The sequence below is a fragment of the Gymnogyps californianus genome, chromosome 3 (assembly GCF_018139145.2).
Source record: "Gymnogyps californianus isolate 813 chromosome 3, ASM1813914v2, whole genome shotgun sequence".
In the NCBI taxonomy this organism is placed as follows: domain Eukaryota; kingdom Metazoa; phylum Chordata; class Aves; order Accipitriformes; family Cathartidae; genus Gymnogyps; species Gymnogyps californianus.
Window position 1 is genome coordinate 123894354 of NC_059473.1, and position 21228 is coordinate 123915581.

General features: G+C 41.8%; 1 protein-coding gene across 1 annotated transcript in view; it reads right to left on the bottom strand.

Moving 5' to 3' along the window:
• PKHD1 (PKHD1 ciliary IPT domain containing fibrocystin/polyductin) overlaps positions 1–21228 on the bottom strand; it is a 262741-nt gene that overhangs the window by 135713 nt on the left and 105800 nt on the right. The window contains 5 exon segments of the mRNA XM_050894040.1: positions 3717–3850; positions 6582–6749; positions 7771–7965; positions 9573–9730; positions 10697–10904. Of these exon segments, the coding sequence (XP_050749997.1) occupies positions 3717–3850; positions 6582–6749; positions 7771–7965; positions 9573–9730; positions 10697–10904 (863 nt within the window).

A 21228-nucleotide genomic window follows, 5' to 3' on the forward strand; every position in this document is an offset into this window, starting at 1 on the left:
TTTGGTCCCTAATGGTCCAAATCAAAGCCAAGCCTGGTGACCTAGAGGTGAAAGCCTCCATATACCAATTACTTTCTTCTGACCCATTCAAGTGTGTTCCCTGCAGTCGTGATCTCTGACATCTGTCAAGCAACAACGAAGTATCAAAACCCAAAGCCCTGCTTTCTCTATCCACTGGTAAAACTGCTGCTTTTTCCAAAAGTGCAGCCACAGACCCTTTTCCTTTAACAAAATACTTCTGCAGTCCAGTCACATTATTTCCAGGATCTTTTACTTGCGACTCAAATCGTGCGTTCTACAGATGATTCATAAGGAAAAAAAAATGCATATTTATTCAGCCAGCTAGTGGCTGGAGGGCAGGGGTTTTAGGCAAGCAGGGAATTTTGTGTGGAAATCAATTCTTTGTGGAAGTCAGTATATTATGAATGTCCGTGCAACCAAAATTCCAGAGAGAAATTACCTCCCTGAGCATGCCAAATACCTGGAGGTATGCATTGCGAGTCAGTAAAATAAAGTGGCTGACGTTTTAAGTGTCTTTTAAGCGTACAACACTGCTAATGTAAATATTTCATGAATTTCTTTTAGATAACCAGGCCTCAAACTGTTGACCTTAAAGATGACATTAAAGCTCTGGAGAGTGTCCTCCAGTTTCAGACCCAGGCAGGGTGCAAGGAGTACCCCCAATGGGCTCGCTTCAACATGCGCTCACCTTGCAGAAGGTTTTAGAAAAGATCTCAGTAGGGATGAAATGGTGAGAAACAATCGATGCCAAACAGATGCAGCCTCACCGCTTTGGTACTGTAGAGAATGGCTGTGTTGGGTGATATTGGGAAACAAATTCCTTTATCAACAACATGACCATCAGTCACTCCTCTGACACGGAAGCATGGGCTGATCTCCACCCCGTTCATTCTTTTAAGCTGTTTCCCAGTCCTCAATACCATGGTGAGAAAGGAAAGGGAGGATGCTTGTTGAATTTCCTAAACCCAGTCTGTACGTTGTTATGCATGAGCACTGGATGCTGGCTCTGGGATTTAAGGGCATTGAATGTTTATGAATAGGAAGTTACTACAAAAGGTCCAAGACCCACTGGGCCCAAAAGAACCAAGAGAAGAAGATAAAAAACGACTTTTTTTTTTTCCTGCACACAAAAATAAAACCAAGGACATAGAGCATGCACTTCAGTGACAAAACAGCCAAGATCAAAGAGGGGCTTCCTCAGTTCCTCATGCTGATAGCATTTAAAAGGCAAGAAACCAGCCTGCTAATGAAATTGTCTTATGACACTAAAAAGTGATAACCAGGGCTTCCATAATTTATTAAAAAAAAAAATATTAACCTTCTAATAATCATTTTGCCCTTACACTGTATGAGTATAAAATTTTATCTAACATCCTGATTCACAAATGCACTTAAGAGCTTAAGTCAAATGGGAACCAGTGGGAATTGGGTCTCCGAATGTCTTTGTAGTCTCAGGTTTGAGTGACTGCTGTGTCCCAATTTCAACACCGTTTAGAAGACCACTGATTTTCAAGGAAATTTAAGCTCTTCAGTCACCGGTGCAAATTTAGGCTCCCAGGTAAATTGAGTAGTTATGAAAATATTATTGCAGGACTCACTGTGGAAGGCTTAACCCATCATGCACAGAAGATGTAACACTGTCTGGACCTAGAGCTCTCTGTCTATCTTAGCTGTAATCCTTGCATTAAAGATTGCAGCCTGTAAGTTTAAAACCAGTAATTGAAAGATGGCAATCTGAAAACAAAAAACAAACAAACACAGAACCCAGCAATGACCTAACATTAAAATCTACAGGGGGAAATTTCTATTCCATGTCATGGCCTGGAAACCAGGCAGTAGGAAGATGAGTCTTTCCCATTACACTCTTCAAACCTCCCTATTAAACTAAGATTATAAATACCTAAAAAGCAATATCCAGTCCTTGAGCCATTTGATCACATAAAAGGTGCTGAAACTCTGTAACATCATGATGCCGGTGCTGGACCAGCATCCCTTGCATTTAGTGATTGTTATTGTACTAAGGAAAAGTCCACAAGACACAGGTGTTTTGCTTGGAAGAAGTGTGACTTTTTCTCTTAATATCCATGTCCTTTCATGTCTTCTGCTGAGCACTGCTTGGTACTGTAAAACAGTAAGTGCAGCTAATAACAGTTTTAAGCTAGGCAACTTCTTCATATTTTCCTTTTGCTGCTGCAACGCCTCAAATAGCCCACTCCGAGAGACTACCGACTATGACGTTTATCAGCAACCCTTCAAGGGCCATCTGCTATTCTGCCTTGAGTAGCACACCTCTGGAGAGCAGACTTAACCCTGATGTTCGGGTACACAGCCACAGACGCAGCTTTGGGCTTATCTGTGAAGACACGTGAACCGAGAGAGCTAAACAACTGTGCTGAAAACCGACCACAGTCAGTTCACACGTACCGGTAGAGGTAATTGCAGCAAACCTTTTCAAAAGCTGAGCCACTGGCGATCGAGTAGACAGCTCCAGGGTAAGTCAGCGCATGATAGTACAAAACTGTGTTTAGTGGAGCTGAAATTCATGTGATTCTGCCTAGTTGTTGTATTTTTTAACCATATTTGATGGTCTTAAAAATGATAAATATGCCCTTGAGGGAATTGCAGAAAAGTCCTCTCCTTCTTCCTAAGTACTATTGTCTTCATACTAACATAGGAAATATGTTGGTCTCTTTTTGACCTTCAAATTTAAGTGCAATTCTTTCCTCTTGGAACAGAAGCCCAGGGGGCGACTAGGTCTTCACTTACAGTTCATAATTGGTTCGGTTTCTATGGGTTAACAATAGAACAGGTTAGGTTTGTTTTTTTTTTTTTTTAATGAAAATGTGCATTTGTCGCAACAGAAACTGTGGTAGGAAAGGTCAGTTTCAATGAAATTCCAGACTTAAAATAGTTGGGAAGGAAAAATGGCTTGAAATTGCTGAAAATCATATTTTTTTTCCATGAAACACTTAAAAGTGACTCTTTATTCTGAAATGTGACTTGAATAAGACAAAAAAAGTATGAACTAAAAGAAAGCACCAGAGAATTAATGAATAAAAAGATTTTTACTGAGCTCAACTTTTTGATGTGAGGGTTGTTAGTGTTAGCTTTTTAAGAGTTCGATGTTTTATCGCTATTTAGAACAGAGAAGCTTCATTTCTTTTAAAATCAATGTCATTTTCATAAGACAGGGAACATATTCTCCTTCTCACCCTGGAATGCAAATCTTGGACTGTACGTAAGTTGTCATTTTAAATCGAGGCAGAAGTGCATTCGATATTGCTGAAATGTAGTGTGTTTATCATCAGTCCATTAACATTAAGAATTTTTTTTTTTATAATGACAGAACTAGGAAAAAATTCTAGAGAAGCTAAGCCTAAGCTTTTTTCCAGTTTTTATGAATCCACGAGTATTAGAAAATAAAACAACTTTTTAAAGTATCCCAGGATGAAGGGTCTCACTGTAATATTTCATTCCACTCAAGTGCAGTAAAATTTTCAGTAATAAATTTGCCCATGAATATAATTTATTTGTAATATGCACTTGTTTTAATGTCCTATCACAAGCACAGTTTCTGACAGTTCAACCAGGAAGGAAATGTTGTGTATATGATCTCCCAGATAAATGAAGCTCCGTATCTTTCTGATATCTTTGATTAGAAAGGAAATGTTACATTTTATACCTGAACTTCTTACCTTGATGTGGTTGGCAGAAGCCCTGATGTAGATCCCTGCTGGTGACAGTGTCTCAATGTTGGATAAACCGTCTGTTCCAGAAAGGCCAATCACTATGTTGTTACTGACACTGTTCCCCTTTTCCAGTCCCTCTCCTTTAAAAAAATATAAGAAAAGAAAAAAAGAAAAAAAAAAAGAGGAAAAAAAAGAGGGGGGAAAAAAAAGAAAAAATATAAAAAGAAAGGAACAAAGAAGAAAAAAAGAAAAAAGAACCAGAAATGTAAATGTAACTGGAAAACTGCTATTATGCAAGTCACAGAACTTGCTGGATTTTGCCCTGCCTGCTTTGCTGGCATGGCCCACCTGGGAATTAGCTTTCCCTGCTAACTGTCCCTGGGAAAATCACTGTTTGAAAAGCACTTAGAAACCTGTGTTTAACACACAGCAGAAGACAGCTGTGAGATGGTCAGACTGCCATGACTGCTCAACAGAGTGGTGCTCAGCATGGAAAAGGAAAGGCTGTGTGCTTCAGAAATGTCAGGAGGCCACAAGCAAGATCTGATCAACATTGTAAATATGATAAAAAACAGTTTCTGCCACAAAGAACTTACACTCTAATGAGATAAAAACAAGCAAGGAAACGAATACTACGATACATATTCTACAAAGACGCAATAGAGACCATGATTCTGCAATTCAATATGCACAAGGCCCTGTACTAGGTGTTGTATATGAATGTAACACCAGCCATACTGTACCACAAGTTTATGGAGAAAATGAACAAAAGGTATATTATAAAGCACATTTACAGTTGGAAAAAGAGAGATTCAGAGTGGGGACGTGGCTCACCTATGCATACACAGGCATGCTTCTGGCAGTACTAGAATTCAAAGTCCTGCCTATCTCCTGTGTCTCCATCCACTGCCCTACTTACATGCAAGAAAATTTCTAAATAGACTTAAAAACACCTGGTGCAACTCGGCACAAAAGTGGGAGTTTTGCCCCCGTAAGCAACGAAGTATGAGAAGAAAAAGGAAAAATCAATCAAAAAATTGATCACAAAACTCAGAGTCATGTGGTGCCCCGGGTCTAGTAACTGTATTGAAGTAGGAAGAAAAAAAAAGAAATATCCTTTTAAACTACACCATAAAGAAATGTGCCACTCAATGGCAAAAAGTGGACAGTTCCATACAGGCCAAGCCCAAATAAAGACACATCATCATATGTCCCCCTGCTCTGGTGTTTTGGAAGCAGAATACAAAGTGGATCATCTCTGTTTGGCCCACATCAGGAGCAAAATAAATCTATTTAGTTTTGTTTATCAAACATAAATTATTATCTTCAACTATACCTGCTCAAGTTCTATTCCAAATACAGATCCCTTCCCCAATCAACACTACCCAAAATGTAAGCCACTTGCCAGGAAAACCTATGTCCTTTCGTTTTGGGGATGGCAATAATTATTTATAGCCTTCCTCTCAGTCTTCTGAGCCTTTGTCTATTTTTGGAACAAGATCCATTTAGGAACTGTTTCTTTTCCAGGCTGTATTTACTACAAACAATGCCACTACCAGAGCATCAACAGGATCCTAAAGCAGTCCTTTTGACAGCCATATAGGTTTTTGAGGTGACATAAAAGGTCTTGGCTTCCAAGTTGAGACCTGGTGCGTCAATTAATTTTAAGCCCAGAGCGACTTTTTTGACTGTCTTGCAAACCCCCTGAAAATAAGGGGTTTAGATGAAATCACTGAGGGAGTCCAATTCTGGAGCTGCAAATAGCCAGCTATAAAAAATATTCCTTCACAGGCAACAAAATGGTATATAAATTCATCCATCAGACCCTCTGGAGCTGCTGACAGTGAAGCCATTAAAGACATCTTGGGGATAACGTGTATTCAAGCTGAAACTCCAGTGGAAACGTTCAGCTCAGCCCAGAGTCCTTTAACTCAGACACATGTCCTAGCACGAGTGAGCCAAGGCATGCCAGCAGGTTGGAGATCTTGTTCTGCTTCCCCACGGCCACAAGGCCTCTGTGCATCACCCTGGGCAAGTCGTGGCATCTCTCTGAGCCAGCTCTCTTCATCTGCAAGATGTGTACAATCGTTCTCATTTTATAGTCTCCTCCGTTTAAATCGTAATCTATCACTTCTCATTACTTTTATCTACAGGACCCAGCATAGAGACTGGCTCTGTGTGTGGAACTGCAGGATCAGGACTGAAGGCTTTTTTTTACCCCTTTGTTTATCTTAAAATTGGTCATTTTTATCCCATCTCTGATGGAAAACAAAAATCGAGCTATAACTTTAGGTATTCAGGCAACATGAGAACCTGGCAGAAGATGCTGCAAGTCAGTCTCCTGATGGTTAGTTAGGAGAAATATTTTGTTATTTAACATTTTTGTTGCTCCAAGCTCCAATTTATTTAAGTGCTAAATCCTCTGCTTAACTTTTAACATATGCTTTCACTCCATTATCTTTGATGTCAAATGACTGAAGTTAAAGGTAAGTATGCTCTTAAATGCCTTACTGAACTGGGGTCTTAAATATTGTATAATGGTGCTCTTCCAAAGACAGATAAATCAATCCCCTAAAAAAAATCTCCTTCCACTTGCACACTGAAAAAAAAAAGGATACAGATCAAGTGAAGACTGACCTGAAGAAACAGAGAGTGTATGGTCAAATGGAAATAGATGCTAGGAGTTGCATGCGGAATCGTGGGAGCTTTATTCCAGATTCACTGATACCAGAAAATGTGGAAGATGTGATTAAAGTTCGCAGGGTGCAGTTAAGGATCTGCCATTCTTTCTTCCAAAGACATTTTCGTGCAGATGATAGTCAGCACATGTTGCTCTTACATGTAGGATAGCTATTTTCCTACTTCACTTACCCAGTAGAAGCCCATGGCCTGAAATGTTGTAGAAAACATTACTGTCCACACTAAGGTTTGAGATCCCGGTCAGACGGAGTCCTTGGCCAAAGGAGTCCAAAACACAACAACCACGTATGTAAGAGTCTGGAAAGAAATGAGTGCTGTGAGCAAAGAGCACACGGCAGGCTGAAGGTTGGGGGAGTTTTATATTAGCTCCTCATCCTCTGATGTTGTGCAATCAATCCTTTTGGCTCCCGTGAGACTGCTCGGTTGCAGCTGCCCACCCTTACTCACCTGGCAGATCTTTGCCAACAGGCAGGCATTGCTGAGATGGGCACAGTAGAGAAGATGGGTCCTGAGGGCAGAAATGGGTTAATGGAGGTGGTCCACTATTGTGAGGAAGGAGGAGGAGATCCAGTGAAAGGATAGGGTAGGATCCCAAGAGTGAAGTATGTTATGAGCTCAAGCAATTGGATGATTGAAGTGGGACTGAAGGAGAGGAGGAACATTTCAGAAGAGCAGTGAGGACAGGGCAGGTATCTTGTACACCTTGTCTAGCCAGGCATGGTGACCTGCCCACTGTACTCCAACATCATGGCTAGTGCTGCCTTCTGCCACCAGGAAGCCTAGATCCTCAGTCAGTGATGAAGACGGCATAGAGAAGGCATGAGTGTGGGTTAGCTGGAGGGGAAAGTCCCATCCAGTACCCTTAAAACATTATTCAAGCCCACCTAACTGGCTCCTGTCACCACCAGTCTTCAGAGCGCTCGTTGCCACTTCCACAGAGATAAATTTTGCACTTACCAGTGACAAAGTCAAAAGAACTTAGTATGTTCATTAACTTTCAGGTGACAGAATTAAATTTTGGCCTATGCTACCAAACAGGCCTGAGCCACCTCTGGGCTCCCTCACAGTATATTAATGCTTTAATTTCCAGAGCTAGAAGTAGCATGCCACCTCAGAGGTGTGGCATAAAAATGAAATATTATTTTAGGAAGAAGCTGTCCGGAGATGCAAAGGAACTAAAGCAGCTTAAAGCACTCCATCAAGTTTCACTTGGGCTTAGACTACAGGTAAGGTTTTCTCGCGTTTACGAATCCAATTTGTCAACTGACTCGAGAGCTCAGCAGGCTTTTAAGGGCATCTGCCCCAGCTTTGGGCAGAAAAAGGTTGACATTCCGGCCCACCTCCAGTGCAGCCATCTCACCTGCCATCCGTGTGTTGCCAGCAACAGTCAGGGCGCTGCAGTGCTGCTGAAACGCTTGGCCCACATGGCGGAACTGGACCCCGTCCATCTGGAGCCGACTCGCCTCTCCCTGGAAGGCCTCCACAATCACGATGGCCCCCAGGTCCCGGGACCCCAGCTGCCTCTCACTTCGCTTGTACAGACACCTGGAGCCGCCTAGAATACAACCCGATGGGAGCTGTCAGTATTACTTCTCCATGGTGACCATGGGATGTGCAGAGTGCCCCAAGCAACATCATGAGACCCCCCACATTGACTCAGTGAGACATCATCTCCAGCAGCGATCTTAAACATGGGCCCAAAGACAAATAGCCACAGGCAAGCATATTTGATACTCCCTCTAAATACTCTCATGGTTCCTTCCCTAAGAGTCTGGACATTTTTAGAGGAACATATATTAAAACCAGCAGGAAGCTCTGGTAGTTTTATGCCTTGGAAAGTTCCTTGTGTTCAATTTTAAATAGTCCTATGCATGAGGAAGATGGATTTGACATTGATTTACCTTGGGTGAGGTTCTTGAAAAGGGGATTGGGCACGGATGTACTGAACTAAACTGAAATGAGAACATTTTGAAATATTTTTAAAACTCTTGCTCTCCCCACTGTCCCTGCAGATGGGTGAGGAACTGTTACTACCCACAGTCTGAAGACAAGGAAACTAAATCATAGGGCTGGGGCAGGAATCGACATTCCTGAAAGGCATCCTTCCATGGGTCTATGCTTAGGATATTTTGGTATGAGGGGATTCAGGCTATGAATGTGCAACTTGGGCTTGTTCAGTGGAGGTGCAGAGGGGATTTCAAATGCCAGCACTGCCTGCTTATGCTCAGTAATGCTCATTTTTCTTTTAAAGAAGGTAAATTAACCACAAAAACCCCTGCCTACTCATCTTCTGGTGACTCCTCTGAGAAATCCTCCTATCCTTTAACTCAAATAAAAACCTCAAATGGTTAGCACATTTCAGAGGCTATATTTATGAGTTCCACAGAAAATGGACCATAAATCTGTGAGTGATATAAGCAGTTGGCTGCTGGATATCAAATGAAGTCTTGTGTCACAGTCTCAAAGCCCAAGGCATTTTATTTTTAAAGGAAAACTTACAACTGGCTTGCCAGATAACCTAACTCTCCTCAATTTATAATAACTGAGTCTGATTCTGCTCCCTCATCAGCTGGTGTAAATCAGGAAGCCACCTGTCAAACTTCGTGGTGTTTCATACAGGTAAAACTAAAGGAGAACCGAGATACCTAGCATTGCTTCACCAGTGTTATTATATGCTACAAGAAACCATCACCTGTTTTTTTTTCTTGATATCCCTAAACACTAAACAACGTCTCAATATTTTACACCAAAGAGTACAAACAGCATTGGGCTGTTTTGTTTTTCCTTCTTCTTAAAGTGACTAAACGGTAAACACAATTAAAAATTTAATATATTATGTACACTGAAACATGTTTTCAGAAGATACTTTCTTTTCTACACCCTTAGGCTCAGGCAAAACTAAAGGGTCTTTCCCAAGATGGCTTGAAACAACAATGTGAAAATAATACATTGGAGAGACTACAATGAAATGCAGTTCAACTCCCAAGACTTCACACTTCAATATCAAACAACGTTTGGAAAGATAAACTCGCTTTTCTGGCACTGGTATGTCTCAAAGTTATCCTGTTGAGAAAGATTTCTAATACACAGTGATACCACAATGTGATTTTAATGGAACAATTTTCCTCTTCAATACATTTCTGTGAGAAAAGACCTCCTCACCTCTTGTAACACCTGCTTTTGCACACTGTCTGAGGTGTGACATCCTCTCCATCGTGATATTTCCTTGAACAACAACCCTTCTGCTAATCAGTGCCACCACAGCACTCAAAGGCAGGCTTTGGCCATTCACCCATCCCTCTCCAACACTGTGGGAGTACCTGGGGAAAGACACAAGAAAGGCACAAAAGCATCTGCAACTGCCAGATGGCAAGAATGATGTTTACCCTAAGCTTATGACTCCAACTGCCCAAATTCAGAGCCGGGTTCAGTCCTCTTCTCACCATGGACAGTGGCATATCCAATGTGTCTGCGTGTATGGGCTACGTATATTTTTCCTTGGTCAATGTTTGTTTTCGTCTTTCTGTCTCTCAAGCTCACAACTTTTCCTTAGATTATGTATGTTTACACCAAAATATTTCAGTCTTTGAATTTCCTTCATCTTCCCAAAACTTATTTTGGTGAAAAACATCAGTACTTTCTTCCTCAAGCCCCAAATATTTCTGAAAATGATACCATTAATCTTCCTGGGCATTGGAGTTGGGTTGCCTCCCAAATAGCTAACATGTTTCAACACTGGGGCTCCAGGTGATGATGATAAGCAGCACAGTTTGTCCAAGATCTCCATGTACAGAAGACGAAGAGAGCATAAGGCTCACTGAAAACACAAAAGCAGTATTTCCAAACTGAAGTAATTCACTTTGAGTGTGTTGTTAATCATCTTAAGTAAATCAGTCAAGAAAGGAGGAATTTTTTTTTTTTTTTTTTTTAACAGAAGTCAGACAGTTTTTGTGAAAAAACTGCACTTTCTCAAGAAATTAACTCTGCAGGAAAATTCTTTGTCAGCCCTATGCCACTGGACTGTACTGGCCATCAGTTTTTTCTGCTTCAAAGGTTTTCTGAGTTCATGGTTATGATACAGAATTTAAACATAGTCAGAAACATTCAGGATTGAACGTCCACTAGCTTTAGGGGGAGTGAGGAACCGAAATATCTCTGCCCACTTTTGTTAAAGGGATTTATATAGTTATTATGTCCCACAGGGAACTGAAAATCCTCACCTTGACCAAATTTTCCCCTGGTTTGGCTCTCTGCTATAGAAGTCCCCTTGGCCCTTGAAAGGATACCTGAGCGGTGATCTAAGGTACAGCTCCGTGTTGTTCACAGACTCTATAACAGCCATTTCTTCTTGCTGCTGTGCATCTCCAAGGCCTGTCCTTCCCACTATGATTTCATCACTGGGTTGCCAGTCAACAGGTTCCTGGAGCACTAATCGTCTATCGTTAGCATGAGCTGATGATTTCAAGTGTGTGAAAGCTACTTTGGGCATCCAGCCTGAAAAAAAAACAAAAGAAAAATAAATATTTCAAAAAGCAAGTCAATCAACATTGAAAAACAGGAGCAGCATGCTTAGAAAACATTGCCTCACTTGGATCATCCCACAGTCATTCATTTCTTTTTCGTGCTCTGTAGGAGAGACAGGATTAATGCTACACAATAGGATTTGTGCACATCTGCTTAGATCAGAAATTCAGTGCTTTCCAAACTACATCTTTATTTCGTATCTTTTGTCTTTATGGGTCCCAAAAAGCTGAAAAAACGTGCTGGAAAGAAGTTTGCTCAACAGGCAGTGGGAGCTGAGGGTCAGTTTCATTCCTCCAGACTGACTTCCCTGTGTGAGAAACACCCTTTTCTTAAGCACCCTTTATAACCAAAGGAGAAAAGCAGTCTCTGCAGGGACCGTTGTCCTTCTCTGAGTGCAAAAAGCACTTTGAATTATCAGATTCCCCAGCCAAGTGTTCAAAACAAGATGCAGTGAATCTAGGTCCACAAGTAACTTGCATTCACAAAAACACATGCTTCTATTAGTAACATTTCAGTGATATATGGAAAGACAAATATCACCAGTTTCAAAAACTTTTAAGAGTGACTACACATTGCTCAGCTAGCAACACAAGGTCATCTCAAAACTGTTTCCAATGGAGGATCCAAAACAAAGGGTCATTTTTTGAAATCTTTGGGTTAAGTGGCTTAAACATTTCTTATGAAAAGAATTTGCTTCAGCCTTTTTCATCCAAAAGCAGAAATAATATCACATACTTTTTTAAATGTTGTAACTTTGGTGATTTTTTTTCCAGAAAACTTGAATCTCAGAAAACACTGCTGAAACACATTCTTGGTGAGGCCTTAGTCTGGCTAGACCTGAAAACATATTTTCAGCTTTAAGATGAAGGTGAGGTGAAGGTCACATAACATCCCTGGGGACGCGGATGGGATACAGGTTTGGCAAGCAGTGTGAACACACACTCAGCGCGCCTGCAAGATGAAGAAGAGCCCACTGCATCAGCAACCTTACGCCACCACTGGAAGGCAATAGCAAGTTTGCAACTGCAATTTCCCAAATTCCTTCCTCTTCAGTGGACATACTACCAAGTCTGTGTACAACAAGCCCCAGCAATGAAACATCTTGCCGTTTCACCCTCCCTTCTTCACTTCATGAAGTTTGCTTTAACTCTTGACATTTCTTTTTCCCTAGCAGGCTTTGGAACAGATTGGTCCAGTGAGATCCAACACGCTGAACACCATCGGGGGAGAGTATGTGCCTCACACACCCAGCTTTAGTATATTTTTCCTTCCCTCCTTTGCAATAGATCATAATTTACCTTTAGCCCACAGCAAGTTACTGTCCTCCCTGGTTGTACTATAGAAAAGTAATAACACCAGAAATCATTGAAGGTAGAGGTTGCATCCAATAAATCATTTTCAAATTATTTTAAGCAAGCTTCTCTCTCTCCATATCCTGTTTCACTTTCTTGTTGCTTATACTCTAGTGTCCCAATTCTTTCCGTAATGAAGATGGAAATAAGGAGTAGCACCTCCAAGTCAATCAATTCACAGCAGAATGAGAGAAGGAAGAATCAAGCCTTTATGCTCTGTCACCTTGAAGCATATTTGAGCACCCGCTCTGTGTGTGAATGATGGGCATCTAAACCTAGCTGAGATACTTCTGGCTTATTATCTTTTCTTTTTTCTTAAATCAGACCTGAAATTTCTCATTTTACAGCTAAACAAATCTCCCAGACATCCTTCACTTAATGTGCTTCAGTTCATATCATGGAACTGTTTTGGAATGCATCAAATGGATTTCCTTCAGATGAAAATAATGTAGAAGCTGTAATCCAGTAGGACGTATAATACACTTTAGACACTAATGGAACCAGACTAGAATGACTCTATAGTAGCCCCCAAAACACACAGAGTGTGGACCCTGCATCCTCAGCACCTACATCATTCGCTCTACAGATCTGCTTCTATTGGGCCACGTTGTTTTCTGATGTAGACATAGCCAAAGTCCACCTTGCACCATTCATGAGCACAGACATCAAAGATTTTCCCTGGGAGACCTCATCCTCAACACAGCTTTAGCCAGCTCAAAAAAACCCTCTTGAGATCAGCCTACGTGCATTCTTTTAGTAGCAGCAGTCTCATCATCTTTATTCATTTACCTTCTTTCAATGAGTGATCCTCGTGAATTTTTAGGACTCGCATAAAAGCAAATGACTGACAGCAGCCATCTGCATGTTGAGCAGCATACAATTTTTCTCCAGCTCTGGACATTTTGTTTATAGTACTGATTTGTGTGCATGTGTTAATGTGTGTTTGCGTGCATCTGTGGCCAGAAACACAACTGACTCCTATTGTGTACATCTGTCACACACATACTACAACAACACTGCTGGGCAACAACTCTTGTCATTAAGAGGTGCAAACCACCATTCTGCATTCAAAATATGCTCTAATGGAGAAGGCTTGTTTCAGGCTTTTTTCCACTTCCAAGCTCTGAAACAAAAATTTTTAAGGAAAATCTTCTCAAGTTTTTTTTCTTCTAAAAGAATATTCAAGGTATCTAAACATCCTCCGTTTTTTTTTTTCTTTTTCTTTTTTGACTTCTTACTGTGCTCTCCCAGCCTCCCTCTCTGTCTGCCATTCCACAGTTTGTTTTACCTTTTTCCTGATGATTTAGATGGGGTCGGATAGTTCTTTGTATGTGTAAGATCTACTTCCAATTTCCAATACTTTTAGTATATTTTCATTAGGGACAAAAAAAAAAAAAAAAGTCTAGCAGATTCCTCTTTCTTGCTTCCATTTATAATCCCACATACAACAACACCTGCAGGTCAGATTCTCTTCTACTCTAGGCAGCACGAGTGACACACAGGATTTGGTCAGTGATACTTTTCTGGTCAATTCACCAAGGAGGGACCATAACTGAGGCTTCTTTGCCTTAACTATAACTATTCCTAGCCCTATGGTTTTGATGGGAGCCCATCATACACCCACACACCCACGCAGAAATATAGTACGCTGTTCCTTGAGTAGTCATCATCCACTGCTGTTTAAAATCATCCATTCTCCTTTCTGGAAAAAATTTACAGCTGGTAACCCTAAAATTTCACATTTTTTTTTTGAAAGTAAATATAACATTGTGACCTATATTTCACACAGTTCCAATTATAGGAAAACATGCAACACCTGCCAACTTCAGTATCGAACAGGTTTAAATGAAGATAGCTTGAAAAAGAGCACAACACCCACCAAGCCCCTCAGTCACTATCACCACTGGTGTCTGTAGTTGACTTGACTTAGTTTGGAGACTGTGGGTTGGTTTCAGGTGCCTAAACATGTCATTCTGGATGTACGATTGGCCTCTAGCTGCTGTTCCAGAAAGACATTGGTCTGATGTAAGTCCCTTGTCCTATCTGCTAGACCACATAGATACTCATCAGTGCTGATGCTTTAAACTCAGAACAGCCAAACAGCTAGCAGACAGTCAAATCAAATTGCTCCTTCTTGAAGAAGTTTCCAGGCCTCTGCTTACCTACCAGGGGTGGGCTGACTGGATAGGATACACCACTTTTCAGAGGCACTCCTACACTTGACTTTTAAATGGAGAGGTGAAATGTGCTGATGAACATCTCAGGAGGCGTCCTGGTTTCGGCTGGGACAGAGTTAACTCTCTTCTTAGTAGCTGGTACAGTGCTGGGTTTTGGATTTAGTGTGAGAATAATATTGATAACACACTGATGTTTTAGTTGTTGCTAAGTAGCGCTTATCTTAAGCCAAGGACTTTTCAGTTTCCTATGCTCTGCCAGCAAGCAGGTGTGCAAGAAGCTGGGAGGGAACAGAGCCGGGGCAGCTGACCCGAACTAGCCAAAGGGGTATTCCATACCATGGAACGACATGCCCAGTATATAAACAGGGGAAAGTTGGCCGGGAGGCGCGGATCGTGGCTCTGGCATTGGTCAGCGGGTGGTGAGCAATTGCATTGTGCATCACTTGTCTTTTCTCATTTCTTTTTTTTTTTTGTTGTATTCTTTTTCATTACAGTTATTATTATTCTTAGTTAGTAGTGTATTTTTATTTTTACTTTAGTTATTAAACTGTTCTTATCTCAACCCACGAGTTTTACTTTTTTTTCCTTTCCTCCTCCCCACCCCACTGGGAGTGGGGAGGGAGAAGCAGCTGCGTGGTGCTGAGTTGCTGGCTGGGGTTAAACCACGACAGGAGGCAATGATCTCCAGCTGGGAGACAACCTTCATTTCCCAGAAGTCTCCTCCAGCTTCTCTCCTTCAAAGAACCAACGGACTCTCTACAAAGATCATGAATAGCTAAAGGGGGGTCCCTGGAACAAAGACCCCTGTCTCTGCAGTCTGTCTGCAGGACCACCCTTTGGAGGCCCAGAGCCCTCTTTCTTGTTTCCCCTTGAAAGCAAACTCTATTTCAGATAAAACATGCAGGGTTCATAAAACACTCTTCAGTGATTGGGACTCGGCTGTGCAACAGGTAAATAAATGACTTGTTTGAGAGTAGAAGGTTTAAAAGACCAACAGCTGTGGTATATTTAAATTATTTCTTCCCCAAAGAAGTACTGCAAGCAGAAACACTCAAAAGTGCTGAAAAACAGATGAATCTGTATAACTCCTTAATTATTGAACTAATTTTTAATAATTAACTAAGATAGGATTGGAAAAAAAACACATCTTGAGATCTAAAGCAGAAGTGCCTTCACATTAAAGGGACAGGACAGAGCCTTTAGACTTGAAATGTTATTGTAGGCAAAGCAAGAATTGAACATTTTACTAAATGACTTGGCAGAACCACCCTGAGCAGAGCAGAAGTGTGTTATCAAATGGCAACCTAGAAGTGCAAGGGACGTGAAAGCAAATTCCAAAGTGAATTAATTACAAATTGTAACATAAGGAACATCTTGGCACCAGGACCTCGGTTTATGCTTCCTGTTGGAAGCATGATGTGAAGATGCAGTCTTGTATAGACCTCGCAAAATTATTAAGAACAAGGCAATTCGGATGTGTACAATGCCACTTTCTTTTCTATGTCAAGTAGAGAAGAATAAAACCAGTATAAATTGAATTTCTCTGTCCCACTACAGGCACAGGAGAGTTGTCTCCTAATTCAGGCAACAGGATCCCCCCAAAGTGACTCAAAAGCACTTCAGTGGCCAAGGAGCCTTGGAAACTCCAGCTGCCCTGACTAGTGGCTGCCCCCACAAAGCTACAAGTTTCCTCGGGTCTGAACGGATGCACAGACCTGTGCTCCCCTGATCACTGATTCCCTCCTCTCGTTTATAACCCCGAGCACATGTCCCGTCTTTCTGCCAGCACTCCAGAACAGAAAGTGAGAGAGAGAGAGACAAAAAAGCAGTGGTATTGAACTCAGCTGAGAAAGGCCGCTCCAGATCCCACTCCTCTTCCCAGTGAGAAATTTTGCTTCAGAAAAAACAACTCCTTTAAAGTCTCTGTTTGTCAGACCAGACAGTTACAAAGAGTTGAAGTGTTCATTTTACCCATTCCTTGTACATTTATGAAAAAAAATCATCTCTTGCCCACTGTCTTAAATTGTCTTCCAGCTTCCACCAGACGAGAAACTTGGATTGACACTGGTCACCAAAGGAGGTGCATAGGTTGTAATCTATTATTTGTATTAAAGTAAGGCCCACCACACTAGATACTCCACACATGCAGATAGCTAGGGCCAGACCTAATGGGAGTCTCTCCACTGGATATAGACAGGTCCCACCGCAGCACTCAATGACCAGAGGAACCTATGGTTGGGTATTTTACTCCGTGCAAACATGGGTGAGGCCTCTACCAGATAAAGTTATTAATCTCATTGTACACCAAGGAAGGTGTGGAGGAGATGAAGACGGATTAAGCGGCCTTTTTGGGGTTACACAAGTATCTGGGATAAAGCTGGGAAGTGAGTTTCCTCTGAGCCAGCCCAGTTTCTCAAAAATGAAGCTGCCTATTCCAGCTAGGAATAATCTAACACATCTAAAAAACAACACTTAGACTCTTGTTGGCATTTTCAGTTACTGCTTACTGTTCAGATATTAGCTCCAGAGGCAGGTGGTGGAATTGCATCTACACAAATGCCTTGTACCATTTTACAAAAAAGGGAAACTGAGTCAGTTCAAACAGATAAACTGAAAAGCGGATAGTTTGCCCTGGTCGAAAAAGCAGGTCAAAACCAAAAGAGGAGGTCAGAGCCCCCTGAGTCACCTCCAACTCTCTGCCAGGACACCATGAGGTGTTGATATCGCAGTTACCTTGTGTTACCTATCTCCCATCATCCAGGGAATAACTTGCCGGACAACAACTCTCCTTTGAACTGGGAGTGATCCATTAACAGTCTCCAACAGCCACTGCCTGCACACTTCTCTTCCTGTCGATCCACTGCTTCTTTCTCTTCAGCTTCTTATAGCTCCTGTCCCTCACCTCTTCCAATCTCTCCCAGAGGGTGATTCCAGTCAACACACAAATCTCACAGCCTTGCCCTTTCTCCTGTTGTTCCTTCAAACCTGTTCCCTTCCTCCTTTCTGTGTCTCAGTCTGATGCAACATCTCCCAGACTACCGCATCTCTTCCTCACATAGCTTCACAAATGTATGGGGCATGGGCAGAGAAAACTGACCGATCAACTGGTTCTCCAGTTGATTTGTGAAGGCATGTGGCTTGAGCAGGCAACCTTAGGCAGAGTGATTTTTTCAGCCTGCTTTGCCCAAGCTCTCATCTCTTCCACCCACAGATTCAGCCTCCATGTCTCTTTTTATGCTTCCAGGTCTTCCTGTCAGGTTCTGCTGCATAAGTCCCACTTCACGGTCTGCCGCCTTCTAAGTCTTCCCTCAATCTGTACTTTTTCTGTCTACAGTTTTCCTTCTGGAGAATGATCCTTTGGACTCCTGACTTCTCCTTTCTCACTTCAGCCAAGGCTGCTGATACCTCCTCTTTCTTCCAGCCAAGCTATACTTTGGGTGCTGTGTTCCAAGACTGACTTTCAGTCATCTAGTTATATACACCTTCATATTTCTCCCCATGAGTTTCTCAACTTCCACCTCTACTTCTCCTCTTTGTCTCCAATGCTCTTCCCAACCCACAGACTGTCTTGAGGTCAGTCTGTAGTTGAACAAAACGTGTGCTCACCTCTCCTAAGCATTTGTGGTCACCTGCTTCTCACACGTCAATCCAGTGGCAACACATTTAGAGAGAGTCTTTAGGTCTTCTCATCCTCCAACTCAGCTTCTTCCATAAGGCTGTTCTGTGGTGCTGTTGTTTTTTCCAGCATTTTCAGAGTTACTGGCCATAATCTTTTAACTTTGTTTCCAGAACATGCTGCTTCAAGATACAACAGTCCTTCCCCGGAGTATATTCAGCACAGTCACTCTTCTGTGTCTGATTTATCCTCTTGCAATCTGCATCCACAGCCATGTTTGTGTTCTTACTCCGGTGGCAACCAGAAGGCGTTTGAAATCCCAGATCTCACTGCCTAATGATTTCCCTAACCACCAGTTTGCTCTGAAAGGAACTTCTGCCTTTCACACATTTCTATTTAGTTAGATGAATTCCACCTTAAATCTATGGGATGGTCCAGGTCTAAGGATTTACATGACTAGATGACATGTTGCTTAGATGGAAAACAGATGTCCCTGACCTGAAAACAAGACTTTTTGGAGTATATGTTGTCACCTAACTTTAGATACCCAGGGAACCTCCTAACCAAGCCTGACAGCAACCAGTGTGAGGCACATCCAGAGTTAGGCAGAGCTGGAGAGTCTGGCTTATGCATGGGAGTGTTGGTAGAAACTAGACTCCTTAAAAGGGTTTTAGGAGGATTGGTTCCAGCCCTAAGCCTGCCATGGGACTGTTGGTCTTTCTCTCAAAAGTTGTTTAAATGTTTTAAACAATCTTCCTTTTCTGGCGTGGGACAGCAGGCTTTGAACCCTTCTCCTCTGACTACACAGAACCAGGATCCTGCTGCATCTCATCTTCACTCCTATTTACCACAAATTAATTAACTCGGTTACGAACACACAGTTTGTTTGTAGCGTTGACAAACTGTAAAGCTCTTTTACACCTTCTGACAGTTTATTGGCGCTTTAAAGTTGAGGTAATGAGATCCCTTTATACCACAAAGGGAATTTACAAGAACTGCAGGGCTCAGACACACAATCTACTTACCGTGACTATACAAGTTATACTGCAGATAATCTGTCAATCTGTTGCAGCTACATTGTAAATCTTTAGTGTAAATGAGAATAAGATCTTTCAATTGCCATGAACAAAGCAAAAAGAAACAAGCAGTTTACGTTCCCAAAAAAGAAAATACTTTTGCAAGAGACAGAGTTAAAAATGTAATTCAATGGATTATAGCTATGATAAAAAAAAAGAAAAAAAAAAACCACCACCATATAGTCTCTGGTAATATAACACAACACAATTTACTGCAGCATTTCAGGTGTCAGACTGCCTAAGGAATCCAGCTTCCTCTCCACTGTCATAATCCCTTATTATTCCCTTTGCCCTACCCAAACTGCACTGCCTACTCAAACTTAGCTTGGCCATTCCTAAAATTTCCAAATGTCAAAGTGATAAATGGCAATACAGCCATTGGTAGTGGGTGCTTCAGAAAAGAGATGGGTTTTTTTCAATCCAGGACAGAGACTTTTTGCTGCTGCTGCTTCAGTTAATAGAACAAACCACAAAAATAATAATGCATAAAATTATTTAAATTAAAAGGAATAAAAAATCTTTTCCAGAAAGCCTCCTTAGTCAGGATAGCACACAGCTGTGCTGCTACAGCTCTCTATAGTCAAATGGACCTTAAAGTCCCAGATCCTTAATTAAGGACCTGGAAAAATTCTTTCATGAACTTGGATTTGACGAAGACTTTTTTGAAAAAATGTCACAGCTACCTCAACTCTCGCAGTGACTAGTCCAGTCACTGGCCATAAAGTGTAGGGAATCAGAAAAGGAAGAATGAGAGCTGCTTCCCTCCATTTTCATATGTGTTTAAAAACATCCGCCTGAACCATGAGCCCTCAGCCCTCTGGACTTGAAGGTTTCCAGCTTACTTTTGCTCTCTGTTAATTCCAGTGCTAGGCACGTTCCCTAAGCATTTGCACAACGTTTCTAGCTTGTTTTGCAATGAAAGGAGTTTGGGGTTTTTTTTCCTGCTACACATCTTAGAAAGACAGGAATGTCTCTGCCTGAAACTGGGAGATGTCTTTCCACCCCCATACAGTCCTGCAGGACAAACTGTTGTGTGTGGGCAGCTCCTGGGGAGATGCAGACAGCTTTCCTGCTACTTCCCACCACAGCCAGTGTAGAAAGCTTTTCATTCATGCCCCGAGGTAAAATAGGAGGTCCTTTCTAATTTGTAACTGCTCATTAACCCTTAGGACACCCAAGAGTTTATCAGCTTTTTGACTGCTGCACAGGCAAGCTGCAGCAGCCTCGGTGCTGGGCTCTCAGGATCACACTGGGTATTTTAGATTGGATTTGAGCATGGGCTCAAACCATAGCTTGTCTGATGTCCCCATTGTGTGGGACCAAACCCAGTATCAGGCACAACTTTACACAAGCAACGGGCAGACTGAGACAGGAAATTTGGACCTACTCAGTCCCCTCACGTAGGTCCCCAGGCACAAAGGCATCATGTGCCATCTCACTTGTGGCACTATCATGTGCTTAGCTCCGGGCAGAGGTCCTTCGTGGAGAGGCTCTGATGCTGCGTACCACCAGGGCACGGGATTGGGGTGCTGCTCTAGGCTGAGGTTGCCACTGCAACATGAGGACATGCAACATTTTCTAGTAGGTATTTTCTGTTCGAGCACCGTGAATGCACAGAGATGAGTCACGGCTCAGCTTTATAACATCAGCTTTTAACCAGCTTGGTGACCCACTCATCCAAGGCGCTATGCAGACACAGCTTCAGGATCTCTCTGACTTCTTCCACCTCTCTTGTAAAATAGGGGTGATGCTTCCCCATTATAAGTGGGTTCTGGAGGATGAAATCCAAGTCTACCACTAGCCAGATGTGATTTCACTCCAAATTCAAATGAGGCCAAACCTTCAACATCTTCCACAGAATAAAATTTCCACAAAAAAGTTACTTTTGGAACGATTATACTTTTTTGACTAATGTCACTTTGGGGGTTTAGGGGTTTTGATTTTTATCCTGTACAAACATTGCATTTCACTAGTGTAGAAATGTTGATATGAAACAGATATAATATTAAAATTAATATTATGAAAGTCCAGATGAAAGCAAAATGATAGAATTAAACAACTTTTCCTTCTCCC